The sequence below is a fragment of the Gorilla gorilla genome, chromosome 6 (genome assembly GCF_029281585.2).
Source record: "Gorilla gorilla gorilla isolate KB3781 chromosome 6, NHGRI_mGorGor1-v2.1_pri, whole genome shotgun sequence".
Lineage (NCBI taxonomy): Eukaryota > Metazoa > Chordata > Mammalia > Primates > Hominidae > Gorilla > Gorilla gorilla.
Window position 1 is genome coordinate 105,356,662 of NC_073230.2, and position 16,542 is coordinate 105,373,203.

A 16,542-nucleotide genomic window follows, 5' to 3' on the forward strand; every position below is an offset into this window, starting at 1 on the left:
ATAGCTCATTAACAACTGGTAACCCATAGAGGTCAAAGTTCCAGAGCTTTAAAAAAGTACTGATACAGTTGAAGACCCCTCCGCTATACCTGGATGGAGCACTGATCCGTATTACCAATGACAGTTACCCCCAGAATGCAAGCAGTCACATCCACCCTCCTTCAAGGGATAGATCCACTATACTTGTCATGTAGATCGGCTACATTGTCACTGGAGACTGGGATCCAGCTATCCTGCCACACATGGTAGAGGCTGACAGCACCTCCTGAGTAGGCATCTCTGTAGGTCAGGGCCCCATTCCTCCATCTTCAAAGCAAGCATTTCTGGATCTAGTTTTTCTCCCACTGCATCATCCCGGTTGGCTTTCTGCTTTTATCAAAACATCTTATCTCTTAAAGACCCATGTGATTATATTGGGTCTACCTGGATAAGTCAGGGTAGTTTCCCCTCCTCAAGGTCTTTCACTTGATCACATGTGTAAAGTCCCTTTTGCCATGTAAGGTAACATATTCACAGGTTCCAGGATTATGACAATGACATCTTTGAGGCTCCATTATTATGCCTGTTGTGGAAACAATTATTCAATTAAGGTAAAGAGATTTTGGAAGCTTCTTGCAAATTGAGTTTGTTGTTAGGGATTTAATTACCAAGAAAGAAGGATTTTAGAAGACATGATGGAAAGATGTGGGTAGGCCAGAAATGTAGTTTTAGTATTCATATTATCTCGAATTAAAATGACCTTTCCAAATGGAGCTCTCTGTGGTATGTAATGACATCATACTGTAGTAATTTAAATGTTAATCTAACAATCAAGTTTCAGGACAGGGTGGAAGAATACCTGTGCAAAGTGATTAGATAGAGGAATTATAGTGCTTTCATGTGTTCAAAGCACCTCTTCATTATTTTGCTACAAATATTATAGTCTTCAAAATACACATTACAATATTCTTCAGACTTGAGAAGTATCCCAATCTACAATCTAATCTGACATTGTCTACCCTTTTTGTGTTATTCGACTCCTGGAGCATTATTAACCATCTATTGTTATGCACTGATAAAATGAATGTATCCTCCAAAGATGTGGACTTTTCTTCTCCTTTTATATAAAGAGAATGGTACTTTTCTACTGCAGTGATGTTCCAATAGCTTACGTTATTAAAAAAATTAATGGGCTAATAAATTATAATCTGCAAAAAACATACATTTTATTTTTTGTATTTTTATTTTATTTTTCCACAGGTTATTGGGGTACAGGTGGTATTTGGTTACATGAGTAAGTTATTAGTGGTGATCTGTGAGATTTTGATGCACCCATCACCTGAGCAGTATACACTGTACCCTATTTTAAAAATCGAGGCTGGGTGCAGTGGCTCATGCCTGTAATCCCAGCACTTTGGGAGGCCAAGGCAGGCAGATCACAAGGTCAGGAGATCAGGACCATCCTGGCTAACATGGCGAAACTCTGTCTCTACTAAAAATACAAAAAAAAAAAATAATTAGCCGGGCGTGGTGGTGGGTGTCTGTAGTCCCAGCTACTCGGGAGGCTGAGGCAGGAGAATGACATGTACCCGGGAGGCAGAGCTTGCAGTGAGCCGAGATGGTGCCACTGCACTCCAGCCTGGGCGACAGAGCAAGACTATGTCTCAAAAAAAAAAAAAAAAAAATCTTCATAGTGATGCACAAAGCAACCAGAAGAGTTTAATTTAACCTGTTTATTATTTTAAAATGATTACTTGTTGACTTAGTTTTAGCCATTAATGAAATAAATGTGAGATAGGTATTTGAAGTCTTCTGGAGAAAAGTGAGAAAGGAGGGTTTAGTCAAGGTACATCTGAATTTTGACCTTAGACATACATACATCTCTGAGAATGCATGCACATTCAATATTCAAGGCTCAAGTATGCTCAGTGTCAAACTTGAGATTTTTATAAAAGAATATGTCCTTTCACAGACTAAGGTAGATTTACATATTGCACAGATTTGTGTCTCCTACATAACTAAAAATTTCAGGATGATTCTGGGTGCCATTTGATTGTTTTCAAAATGTTAGCATGGCAGGTTTCTTGGTGCATATTGTTTCTTGTCGACTCAATCAACTTCTGAAAGTTGAACACACTGGTATGTAAGATACTTAATACCACAGTCACAGGCTAAAATTCACTAGTCAAATATAGCCTCAAGAACCTATATTATGATTTCTAGTCATGAAAACCTGTAACTTTTCTATGAAATTGTGACTGCATTTTATTCATTTATGCCTGCGGTTCTACAAACTCTGGGTTTCTTTTGATCTTAAAATTCTTTCAGTTTTCATTTTCTATTTGCTTCACGCATTTGACAGTTTAAACGAATGTATTAAAATTATTTGAATAAATATGCAATGTACTTCTATTGCTCTTGCAGTTTCAATTTTACTATATAAGGTGTTTAATTATACCCATTAGATAAAATAACCTCATCAGTCATTAGACATCAAAAACTGAAGCTACAGAAAACGTTGATTTTTGAAAGCAGCCTAGTATCCCTGTCAGCTTTCCATGACACTGATGTTTGACTATAGTAAAACAAATATAATATGTATATCCCTGATCTACTATCTATATTGTATAAGGTAGCAGTGACTAAAGGGGCAAACAAGTATTATATTCATATACTTGGTCATTTCCTCCTCCATGAAATGATGTGGGTCTGTTTTGCAAATTTTGGTGAAACTTCTCAGCAAAAGTGTTAGCTGGGCAGATCTATAATTTTTTCTCATTTGGACAAACTTATTCTCATGTCATTGCAAACTGCCATCTGTAGGAAGTAAACACAAAACATCTCTCTACTGCCATTCATGCTTTCTTCAAATTGGTGTATAGTAGCTATAAAGGTAAAACTTTTTTGGCTTAGAATATAAGTTTAGCCACACCTTTGGGTCAGGAGGCCACATTTGTTCTATAGGCTATGTTTTATTATCATTATTTTTAATTTATTTATTTTTGAGACAGTTTCACTCTTGTTGCCCAGTCTGGAGTGCAATGGCACGATCTCAGCTCACCATAACCTCCACCTCCCAGGTTCAAGCGATTCTCCTGTCTCAGCCTCCCAAGTAGCTGGGATTACAGGCATGCGCCACAACGCATGGCTAATTTTGTATGTTTAGTAGAGACTGGATTTCTCCATTTTGGTCAGGCTGGTCTCGAACTCCTGACCTCAGGTGATATGCCTGCCTCGGCCTCCCAAAGTGCTGGGATTACAGGCGTGAGCCACCGTGCCCGGCACTAGGCTATGTTTTAAATCCAAGGATAAGACTGGATGGTAGTAGTGGTTGGGTGAACTCAGCATTTACTGAAAAGTTTTTGAAATGGCAGGATCAGGATGTGATTTTAGGATATCATAGAGAAAGAGAAAAGGGTGCTAAATAAGAACAGCAAGACAAAGACAGAACAGATAACGTGGGTAAATCAGATGACTAGCAAAGTTAAGATCAAGTTTGAGAGAAGTGCCCTCAACTCTCAGAGGTTACTCTGGACTTTCAAGATTGTTTATAGGTTCGTGGTTCACAGATGAGCAGGGTTGTACATAGTTGCCAAATTGAGCAATATCATGATGTTCTATTTTAAATTAGTTTTTTCTACAAGTTTTTCAATATTGATTTTTATTGTCACTTTTCTAAACTACTTTTTTTACCCAAACCACTTGTAGTATACTTAATGGAGATTAATTATACAAAACAACCTTTAATGAGAATTTTGAAACCTGGAAACATTAAGGGATAAGTTCTATGGTTATATGCTTGAAATAGGAGCCAATAAAGTAGTTTTTCATGAAAATATTAATTGTCATTATCTTATCTGTGTGAAGCCTTATATTAAAATTGAAATATTGTACGTAATATGGCATTTGTTGATAAATATTTACAGTACTTATGCATTAATTATTCTATAAGTTATTAAACATTGAATGTTTATACAAATACTATGTGATGAAGAATAAAATTGAAAATAAATATTCCAAATTATTGAGAGTACATTTTGTTATTCTTTTACAAACTATTAAAAAAATCAGTAATACTTTTTGAGTTAAGTTCCTTATACACTCTGGATATTAAACCTTTGTTGGATGATAGCTGGCAAATATTTTTTCACATTCTGTAAGTTGTCTGTTTACTCTGTTGATAGATCCTGCTGTGCAGAAGCTCTTTAATTAGGTCCCACTTGTCAGTTTTTGTTTTTGTTGCAATTGCTTTTGAGGGCTAAGTCAAAAACTCTTTGCTAAGGCTAATATCAAGAAGAGTATATCCTAGGTTTTCTTCTAGGATTCTTAGAGTTAGAGGTCTTATATTTAAATCTTTAATCCATATTGAGTTAATTTTTGTATATGGCAAAAGTAGGGGCCCCATTTCTTTCTTCTGCATATGGCTAGCCAGCAATCCCAGTGCCAATTATTGAATAGGGAGTCCTTTCCTCATTGCTTATTTTTGTCAACTTTGTCAAAGATCAGATGGCCGTAGATATGCAGCTTTGTTTCTGGATTTTCTATTTCATTCCATTGGTCTATGTGTCTGCTCTTGTACCAATACCAAGCTGTTATACTTACTGTAGTCTTGTACTATAGTTTGAAGTTACATAATGTGATGCCTCCAGCTTTTCTTTGTTTTTGTTGTTGTTGTTGTTTGCTTGGCATTACTTTGGCTATTCAGGCTCTTTTTTGGTTTCTTATGAATTTTAGAATAGTTTTCTTCTAATTCTGTGAAAAATGATGTTGATAGTTTGATAGGGATAGCAATGAATCTGTAGATTGCTTTGGGCAGTATGGCCATTTTAACCATATTGATACTTCCAGTCCATCTGAATGGAATGTGTGTCCATTTGTTTGTATCATCTGTGATTTTCTGCAGCAGTATCTCCTTATAGAGGTCTTTCACCTTGTAGAGATTTTTCACCTCCTTGCTTAGATGTATTTGTAGATATTCTGGTTTTATTGTGTGTGGGTATTTTAAATTAGATTGTGTTCTTAATTTGGCTCTCAGCTTGAATGCTATATGTGTATAGAAATTTTGCTGATTTTTAGACATTGATTTTGTATCTTGAAACTTTATTGAAATCATCTATCTGTTCTAGGAGACTTTCAGCAGTCTTTAGAATTTTCTAGGTATAGAATCAATCAGTGAAGAGAGATCGTTTGACTTCTTTTTCTATTTTGATGCCTGATTGCTATTGCTAAGACTTCCAGTGCTATGTGGAATAGGAGTGGTGAGAGTAAGCATCCTTGTCTCTTTCTTGTTCTTAAGGGGAATGCTTCCAGCTTGTGTCCAGTTAGTATGATGTTTGTGAGTTTGTCATATATGACTCTTATTATTTTGACAAATGTTCCTTCAATGCCTAGTTTGTTGAGAGTTTTAATCATGATAACCCCATTAAAGAGTGGACGAAGGATATAAACAGGTACTTCTAAAAAGAAGACATACAGGAAGCCAAAAAACATTAAAAAATGCTCCATATCACTAATCATCATAGAAATGAAAATCAAAACCACAATGAGGTATCATCTCACACCAGTCAGGAAGGCTATTATAATAAGTCAAAAATAACAGATGTCAGAGAGGCTGTGGAGAAAAGGGAAAGCTTATACACTCTTAGAAGGAGTATACATTAGTTCAGCCATTGTGGAAAGAAGTTTAGAGATTTCTCAAATAACTTAAAACAGAATTACCATTTGACCCTGCAATCCCAATTACTGGGTAAATATCCAAAGGAAAATGAATCATTCTACCAAAAAGACAATGTGTGTTTGAAATACTTTGAGCTCCTCTACTAACTCACTCATATGTTCATTGCAGAATTATTCACAATAGCAAAGACATAAATTCAACCTAAGTGCCCATTAATGCTAGACTGGATAAAGAAAATGTGGTATTTATACACCGTGGAATACTACACAGCCGTAAAAAAGAATGAAATCATGTCCATTTCAGCAAAATTGATGTAGGTAGAGGTCATTATCCTAAGTGAATTAAGGCATGAATAGCAAACAAAATGCTGCATGTTCTCACTTATAAGTGAGAGCTAAATATTAGGTACATGCAGACATAAAGATGGCAATAATAGAGACTGGAGACCACTGGAGGGGGATGAGACGGAGGGGGGCAGGGGCTGACAAAATACCTGTTGGACACTATGCTCACTACCTGGCTAATGGGATAATTTATACCCCAAACTTCAGCATCACACAATAAGGCCATATAACAAACCTGCACATGTACCCCTTATATCAAAAATAAAAATCTAATTTACAAAAAAATCAACAACAGCATTCTTGATATGCTTGATAAAAGCCCACTATCATTTTTAACATTGAACCTCGTTTTCATTAACCTTTTTCCAGCAAGTTTCAATTCCTTTCAAATATTTAATTGACACATCTCAGAATAAATAATACACTCTCATAAAATGATTTAAAAAGTGCTATTTTCTTTCATCACCTGCATACTTTTTCAGAGGAGTGAGAGAACTCATATGGGTCTGTAAAACACATGTGCTTATTTATAAAACCCAGTTTGTCTCTAAATAAATTGATGCTACTGGTACTCTATTTAGAATACATGCTTTATAAATAATCGAAGTTTCATATGTTTTACCTAAGGAATTAAATGATTGTTAGAGGAGGCATATTCATAATGCTTTTTCTGGTTTTCTTTCAAGGATCCTCTGTTTCACCTGGAATCACCCAGATCTGAGAGAGGAAGGGGCAGATGTCCTTTTGACCCCAGCTCCTCCTTCATCTCCACTTTAATTGGTAATTGTCATTGCCACAGACATCAGGTGGTAGTCATAAAGATTTTAAAATATATATTTCAACTTCAGTTACATTCTTTCAGCATTTCTTTACATACTATGCCTTGTCACATCTATTTTCTGGTGCTCGAAGCAATGATATTAAATTTCAAGCCATTTTAACCTGAGCAATTTGACTCTAAAATAAGTGCAGATGCTATAAAGTGTGTGTGTCTCACTCTGAGAAAATGAATTTTCATTTAATATCTCATGTATTTGGTATCATTTGATGCTTATAAAATGCAATTATATGAAGACTTTATAAAAATTTTGCCAGAGAAATGAAACTATTTTAATATATGTGTTAATTCTTCATGTTTCAATTATTTTGTGACTTTAGAGAACTTTTAATATTCTTTATGGTATCTTTCTCTGTTATTAGTAGAATTCAGCAGAAACTCATCTCTTTTGAGAACTTAAATTTATTTATCTAAATTTCTGTTAATCTAGAATGTAAACTATAGAAGTTGACCCGCTCAACCTATCACTAAATGTACATACGGAAATAACGACATGAGTTGATAAAATTGGATCTGGAGTTCAATTCGATTTAATTTAATTAGACAAAGTACCAAACAATCTCACTTAAGACACAACTAAGTAATATTTTCCTGCAATTTGGGGTTAAAAATTGCAAACTTGGCAAACTATTTCAGCACTGTGACAGTAAAGACTGATGAATGAGCTCCTAAGCCTTCAATTAAAAAGAGCAATCCCCAACACTAACATAGGTACTAATGGAAATGATTTTCTTCCCTCAGTGTTGAGAGGTTCTGATGCACGTATGGTGCAGATGTGCAAGGTTCCATTATTACATTTATAATGTTTAGAGTTATATGCTAATATTAGGTCATCTTCTTTGCAGAAAATGAGAAAGTACAGAATAAAATGTAGAGACTTCACATTCTAAATAAACGATTAAAACTTAAAACTCTCTCCCGATGATTAAACCGTATTATACTTGATTTAGAGTTGATATAGATGCTACTGCATATTCTTGAGAATCTGTGTTCTCTGAACATATTCAAGTCAATTTATTTTGATGGGTCTTGCATTCTATTCCCTACATCTGGTTCTCAGGTGTAAAAAAGTAAAGCTTTTTAAAACCTATGTATTTATAGAGCAAACACCTCATGTTAACTCTAATTAATGGGAAAAGTTTGATTTACTTCAGCTTCATAATTGGACAAGGCTATAAAATGAGAATTATATAGTAATTAAGTTCTTCAGGGGCTTGAATAAAGAGGTACAATATTTGAGAAAAATAAATATTAAAGAGAAAATATTAATTTGAAATATTTTGAGTTTCTCTACCAATTCTCTCTCTCTCTCTCTCTCTGTGTGTGTGTGTGTGTGTGTGTGTGTGTGTGTGTGTGTGTGTATAAACAGAGTATTAAAAAAAGGAAGACTTTAAATATGAGAAAAGGGTTGCCTAAGTCAGGTTAGACTTAGTACAATCAAAACCTTAGGAATAACACTTTTGGGGGATGCCAGGTCCATAAATGCAAGAAATTCCAATGCAACTGACAGAATATACATTAAAATTTATATATCTCATAGGCTAACACCATCTTTTTCTGAAGTTGTTAGTGAATTTTTCTTCATAAAGATTTTAATATGTTTGAAAAAAAGAGACTTTCTTATCTTTCTTGTGCCATATAGTATCTTGCAAAGACTAAGTCTCCTATAAATACTAAATGTAATTCTTACTGAGGTTCCTAAACAAATGCAAAATTAATTTTGGAATATTATTCATAAGAATCATAAAAAGGGAATTGGAAATTAAAAATTACACAGTATATACTGCTTCTATAGTGAAATCCTGGGAATATTAGAAGGCAAATTATTTTTTAACATTTCATTTAAAGAGTTAATAATAATTTCTATGACCACCTTGCCACTCACTACTCAGCATCCCTAGGAGTTTGTTTCTGCATGAAGCCAAGAATTTAAAAGTTAAATTTCTAAGAGGGGAAATACTACTGGAGGGACATTTCCAAGTGAGTTTCATTGAACCTCCAAATCAAATTATACTATGCTGAAATCTGAAGTGCTTGCCATCTGGGTGGCTGTTTCGCTTATTTCGAAGAGAAATCAAATCAAAGGAGCCCTCCAAGCTAAACACAAAAGTTATAGAATAATCCCTCCAAAGAGAAGAAATAAAAATATAATTCTTCACATTTATCCACTCACTTTCATCCCAAAGTACCTTGGAGAGATCATTCACTCACTGTGGAAATGCAGCAGCCACTGGATGGAAACCTGATAACCTATGTGAGCCAGAAACTCTTTAAAAGAGAGGAAGTGAAAATAATTCACCCAATTGAAAAAGCAGCAGGAATGTGGGCTGGAAAAATGAAGCTACCTGAGTTGGAATTTGGCAAGCTCGGTAGAGCTTACTCTGACTGTGAAAGAATGTATTAATGGGTATTTTGTGACCACACATGTTCTCTGCTGATGGGTTAAGACAAGCCTCCAGCAAAAAGATGACTATCGTTAGATTATTGCTACTTCTTAGTTTCATGGTTAATTATATGTCACACAATGTTTAATGTCTGTTCACATGAAGACAAATTTAATGATAAAACACTGAAACTGGTAGCATACTCATAAAGCTGCTTGACCTAAAAAAAATGGTGCTTGCAAATTTGAGAATTTTCTATGTAATTTCCTAATTTTAGATACAATTTTAATTCAGTTAAATTCAGTTGACTTAAGGTCATATGAAGAAGAGGTTAATAAAAAATTGAATAAATATTAAAGCTTATTTGATAGATGAAAGACAAGTTATAAAGCACATTTTTATTCCATTTATAATCTAACTTAGAAATGAAAACTTGATAGCTTGTAATAATTCTATGTGACAAAGGATTTAAGGAGTAAAAACAAGCTTCTAACTGAACTATGTCGTATATATTCAGAAACTAATCAAAATGAAATCATATATTAAATAGGCTTGCTCTTCCAATGCGTCTTTGTAGTAACACAATTTATATTGGTAGCATATCAGCTCATATCTCAGTTGCCATATTTCTGCATGTTTGGCCAAGTTTTCCTCCAGTGTGATTACTCCTACTGTATTTGAAGTGGTTTTAAGTAACTGTCTGAAGAAGACAAGGCATTACAACTTGATTTTAAAAGCAGCTTGTTGAAACAATAAATTTTTCAGTATAAAGAATTGCTGCATTGCATATCCATGCCTTTCAAATCATCCAAATATACTTAGTAATTATCTTGCTACTAAATTATTGTTTGGTAAGTGGCCAAATAAAAATCCAGGAAATAGTGTTCTTTATGTCATGTGTCATTTTGGCCAAGAAGCAAATATTTTTGCTGACTCTTTTTATCAGTTATATTTGACATACTATTGCAATATTCTAATTAAGTTGATAATATCTTCAGTAACGTTACAGTCCCCCATAGTTTCTCCTTTTAATTCTATTGCCATTTTTATTTTTAAATTTTATTCTGACCCATAGTTGTATTACCAATTCCAGGTATAATTTAATCCTACCATTACTGAAATACCTAAGGTATGATAAGACACATGTAGCTAGAGTTTGGGGAAAAAAACACCCTGATTTGTCATGTACCTTTTGAAACTTTGCTTTGAAAGGATTAACTTTGTTGTTGGAGTATTTTTAGGGATGCTTTTCAAAGTAAATGCACACTAAATTTTATTTTAACAAATAATCACTAATAAGACATTTTATAGTCCATGAATTTTATTTTAACAAATAATCACTAATAAGACATTTTATAGTCCATGAATTTTTCCTACACTTTTTTTCTATTACTTTTTTCAGCAAATAAAACTACAAAGTTTACAGCCACTGAAATCCTCTTCCTGACTGAGCTTTTATCCATAATAATAATACCTTTGTGAATATATATCCTTATTATGAATTTTGTAAATTAAAAGTCAATGTCAATTGAATGAATGGGAGTTAGAATGCATGCAGAGAAAATTTAAGTTATTGTTTCAAGTTGTTAATGATATTAAAACATTTTAAATAATTGTTTATTTTTAATTAACTATATTTGCATTCAGGGAATAAACTGGCACAAAGTAAGGTCATTTATTAGAAAAATAAATGAAAAAATTATAAATGAAGTTAGAATATTTGTCTTTATAATGATAAGTTCTACAAACATAATAAGCAAATGTGCTGCCTCGTGTTTTGAATTCACCTCAACTATATAGAAACATAGACTTCAGGTTATTCCCTCACCACTTTCCTGTCCCTAAAGAATATCTATAATTTCTTATCCGAGGTTGCTGCTCGCTCTCTCTCTCACTTGGCAGAATGCCCATTATCCACATGCTTATTGTAGCTTCTGGCCATGACTGCTAGTCTCTAAGGAGCTATTTGAATACTTTACTTATGGTTCCGTCACAACGAAAAGAGGTAAAGGACGAAGAAAAAAGCCCCACTCTTCAATTCCCCACTTATATTCTCTCCTTTGAGAATCTGGTTTAACCCTCATGGTATCAATATCATTGGTTTGCCACCAAGAAAACTCAAGAGTACAGCCATGGGTGCTGGCACACACAAATAAACAGATTCAAAAGATGTTTTTATTGTTCCTTCATGCCTCAAAACCACCTTCTTAACACTGAGAGCTAGTGCTAATCATCTTCCCAAACCAAAACAAACCGAAAGCCCAAACAACAGCTAAATGCCTAATAAAATCACACATTCAGAATCTCACATTCTTCCTGGTTTCTTTCAGCATCCTAAGCAGAATGTGAGTGTGAACCGGGATGTTGAAATATGTGAGTCATTTTCATCCATCCTCATCCTCCCAAGTGCATTTTGTTTCTCTTTGTAGCTATGCATGTCATAGTGATTCTGCAAAACAGTCCATCCACAATAGAATAATGTTCTAACAAAATTATAAAATTCAGTTATAAAGTGAGGCAGCTAAATCAGTCTTTAGCCATATGCTGTTCCATGAGGCAAATATGTTTCACATTATTTAGATTTGCATAACATACATTTATAACATAAACAGAAGCAATGCTTGAGTAAAAACAAGATAAGAAGGTCATGAAACACTACTGTGAATTTTTCTTGTTATACAATTAAAATCCAACATGGTAAATAAAAACTCAGATAATATATAGTCCATGAACAAAACTCTTGACACATTCCATAAAATATTAAGGCAATGCAATGGATTTAATTAAAACTTCAACTAGAGTTTACATTGCAAAAAAAAGGAGTTATATAGAAAAGTATTTTAGTTACACATTTTAGAATTAATATAAAGAATGTGTTTTTATCTATTTCAAAGAGTCAAATGATTGTCTTATTTTCTTTCACATAAGCAATTTAGTGTTGACACAGTCTTTTAATCACAATATAATGTCCTTTGGGCTGAAATTCTTGGGGACCAATTTTTGAAAAAATAGAGTTCCTGTTTTAATCTATTAAAATTAATAACGTAAGGCCCTCAGGAGCAAAAATTCACATTTGTTATCCATGTAAATTCCCAATAGCCTTTTCTTTCGTTTGATATTTTCTCTCTGAAACAGTTTTTAAAAGTTAAGATCTTATCCTGCGTGTTTTTTTTTTTTTTAATCTTTTTTTAGGCAGGGTCTGGCTCGGCTGGAGTGCAGTAGCACAATCATAGTTCACTGCAGCCTCTACCTGCCTGGCTCAAGAGATTCTCCCACCTCAGCCTCCTGAGTAGCTGGGACCACAGGTGTAGGCCCCCATGCCCAGCTACTTTATTATTTATCATTATTATTATTATTTGTAGAGATGGGGGTCTCTTTATGTTGCCCAGGCTGATCTTGAACATCTGAACTCAAGCGATCCTCCGGCCTGGGCTGCACGAAGCGCTGGGATTACAGGCGAGAGTCACTGCACCTGGCCCTGATTGTTGACACTTCACAGCCTTTCATAACCTTTTTTAAACCCTGAAAGGAACTTCTGATATATTTAATTATGAACTCATTAAGCCATTCTTTGATTCAATAGATATTTATTTATTGAGCATTTTTTGTTTTCAGACATTAATGAGGCATCATTTCAAACACACAAGGAATCAATAAAAATATAGTTGGATGAACAGTAGGATAGAAATAGGTACCGGAGCTACAGTGGCACTAGGAACCACTACACTAAAAAAGTTTGGCCAGACAAGGTGTCATGGAAAAAGCGGACAATAACCAGGCAAAAGGAAGGTGAGGTGAGAAGAGAGGTGTAGAATTCTAGGCCAAAGAGCAGAGAGAACATAAAAGCTTGGCAGTTTCCAAGAATTACATGGCAGTCTCTTTGATTCTACAGATAACTGAGACCTTGAGATTTTGAACAGTTTGTGGTGGTCAAATAGCAGATTTCAAGCTAGAGATTTGGCTTGCCAGATTTCCACTGCAGAACTATTTCTACTATTCTTTCTTGTCTATATAGAGACTATTGTTGAGTGTGAGAAGTTGTTAAACTCGCCCATCTCCATAGACATAGAAAACTAAATCCTTAGATAGTTCTTCTGTTATAACTGAAGCCCTAAAAGGTATTTTAATCTTTTTATAAAATGTTTTTCTATTTTAATCCATGAAAATATGATTTATCTAGATGTTATTTTTGCATTCTGTAAAAGATCAATGTATTGATTCACAACTTTTCTGATACCAAATAGTTATAATAAATTTAATTAGAGACTATGTATTTCCTACAAATTGTATTAAAAATTTTAATAATGCCCAGTATTTGTGCTTATTTAATTACTATTAGGTATTTTACCTGAGGTTTTATTAATATTATTTATTTTTCACTAATGTGTTGTCTTTTCTAATTTTCTTAGGAAAGTATTTTGCCAAACATAATTATTATCAATTACTATGAATTTTTTAAAATTTGCATTGATATGAAGATATGAAAGGAATATCTCTCCCTTCTGAGGGAAACCTAACATTTCCAACAGAAACACATTTGTTTCTATTTACGTTGCTTACAGTTTTTAGCACCTATATAGTGTCTTTGAAATTCAAGTCATACAGTTCATACTGTGTTATGGGAATTGCTCACAATTTTCTCTGTCCTGAGTGCAAAATGGGAAACTGGGTAACATTGAGAATACATTATTTTTTCTCTTGTGCAGAGAATTGTCTCTGGATATGGTATTATCTAGCATCATAGGGCTGCCACCTAGTGGCTCCAAGGAATACCAGTTTGTTAATTTTATAGCATTAGTTAAAACGATAATTTTGAAACAATGTTCCAAATTAGGATAAATCCATTAAAATCGAAGTGTACTAATATAAATATTATTTTCCCATAACAATATTTTCAATTATCAAAGCCTAAAGTACTTTAAGATATAAAATCAAATATTAAAAATTTAAAGAATAGAAAACTCATGATTTTAAAGAAATCTAATCTTCATTCCCATTATACATTAAAGATTCAGACCAGCCCACAGTAGCGAAATAAATTATATTTACAACCATTTAACAAGCTGGCCTTTATATTTGGTGTGGTAAACATAACTCAACTATAATAATTAAAAACAAAAATATTTCAGAGAAATCCTCACTCGTGTTAATAGTCAGTTAATTTTTTTAAGTGTCAACTTGGTTGTTTATGCCATAGAGTTGATGATTCCAAAGTCCTTTTAATGACTCTCTTTTATCCATGTTCAAATAATGCAGACTGAATTCCAGGTAACAGGACATATTCCTAACCACTGAATTCATTTATGCATTTGGTCTCAAAATACTACTTCTTCAAACATAGACATAAAATTTCTGGGGAAGACAGCACTAATTAAATGACTTTGATAAAAAATTATGTTAATCTTTTCCCTTTCTATTATCAAATAACATGATATGCTTAAGAGTTCTGACATAACTTTTCTCTACCAAATTATATATTGTTAAGTCCAGATTTAAATCGTCATTTAGTTTTTGTTATTTTCCTTACATCATACCTCTCACTTAGTGTAAGTTGAATATACTAGAAGAACTCAACAAATATATCTTTTTAAAAACTCTGTGATCTTGAAAATTTTCAAATACGATGAAAAGTTGAAGTAAAAGTAAAATTAACACCTATATACCATTTACCTCGATTCACCAATTGTTAACGCTCTGACACATTTACTTTTTCCTCTCTCATTTAGAATTTATAATTTTAAAATGAATTCTTTTTTGGAAACCATAGATTGTATTTATTTGTATCTCATAGAGTGTTTTAGGCATCCATAGAGGATTTTGTGAACAGAGAAAAACTAATTAGAATTATTTATCTTTTTAAAATGAAAAAGACTATTATAGTAGTACTTCTAAAGCTTATTTTTTTAATCTTTGAGTTTAATTTATATCATATTATTCTAAATTTGGTATAACAAAAGCAATCATATTTACCTTTAAAATATTAATAGTTAATGCAAGTTGAAAATAAACTTCCTTTTAATTTATCATATATAATTTAATTGATCATTTTCTCAAATGTTAAATCATACAAAAATGCTTACACTTCTGAAGTTTTCCAAAGCTTTAAAGACCTTACCTTGGGAAAAAAGTCCTTCATAAATAATTAAACAATTTTTAAAGTTCTAATAAATAAAATTTATAAATAAAGTATTCAATATCTTTTAAATTCTGTTTATATATTTGGTCAAATTCTTATATCTGCAACTTTAATAATCCTAATTATAAAATTAATTACATAATTAGATATATTAAGTTGGAAATACAATTAATTTTGAAATCTCTTAACCTTTAAAGCATTTTAAATATCATGTGTATGCATACACATTGCAACCTTAACAAAAAAGCATTAGTACTATGTAAAATAATAATCATATCTGTTTTAGAACTAGACCAATGTTATATGCCACTCATTAAGAAAACAATTTTACCACTTTGCTTTGAGGTTGCTGTTTCCAGCAATCTGCTGTTATCATTTGTTTCTTGGCCAGAGATTTTTGCTCCAGACAGGACAACTGAGCCGGGTATGGCCAGGACATCCTTCTGGTAAAACTGATGGGCACACTGATTACCTCTTGTGAGTTTTGGGAAAGGATTCTAAGTCCCTATGCTTCAGAGCTATTGATCTTCCTGGAGTTCAAGTTATACTCTCCCTTAAGTTATTTTAATGTCTTTTTTCTTACTCAAAAGACACATGGTTATTTCCTGAGACCCTGAATACATTATGTAATTTCTCAGTCTGATTTTAAGACTGTGACTGCCACCACATGTTGCAACTAACTTCCTTCAATCATTTTGTTGACTGTCTGATTAAATTTTGAGCGCTTTTTATATCCTTCCTATCTGACTGAGCCACAAATTTACAAATTGAATGACAACTGATTGGATTATATCATCTTTGTTAGACTTTGTTGTTCCCACACTAAAATCACATTCATGATAGCAGTATCTTGTTACAATAAGGATTTGAATTAGCTGACTGACATATAAAACCTGTAATCATCACAATAACAATAATAATGATAAAGCCCTGATGATAGGGAGGTTAAAAGAAGTCTAGGAAAATAAATGAAGCCAGGGTATTTACCAAAAACTCATATAGGTCTTACTATTTACCAGCTGATCTTCCAAGTGCTTTGCTCTTATCTATCTTACTGAATGCAATTACTTTTCTAATTTCTAAATGAGGAAACTGAGGCACAGGGAACTTAGCAACTTGCCCAAGTTCACACCTAGTAAGTGACAGACTCTGGACTCAAACCCTGGGAGTCTTACTATACCATC

At 33.3% G+C, this 16,542-nt stretch overlaps 1 protein-coding gene across 2 annotated transcripts in view; it reads left to right on the forward strand.

Annotated features, from left to right (window-relative positions):
- Positions 1 to 16,542, forward strand: part of SEMA3E (semaphorin 3E) — a 288,304-nt gene that overhangs the window by 225,557 nt on the left and 46,205 nt on the right. For both annotated transcript variants that reach the window (XM_055392510.2, XM_055392511.2), the window contains exon 5: positions 6,687 to 6,780. In XM_055392510.2, coding sequence (XP_055248485.1) covers positions 6,687 to 6,780 — 94 coding nt within the window. The remainder of the gene's footprint in view (positions 1 to 6,686; positions 6,781 to 16,542) is intronic.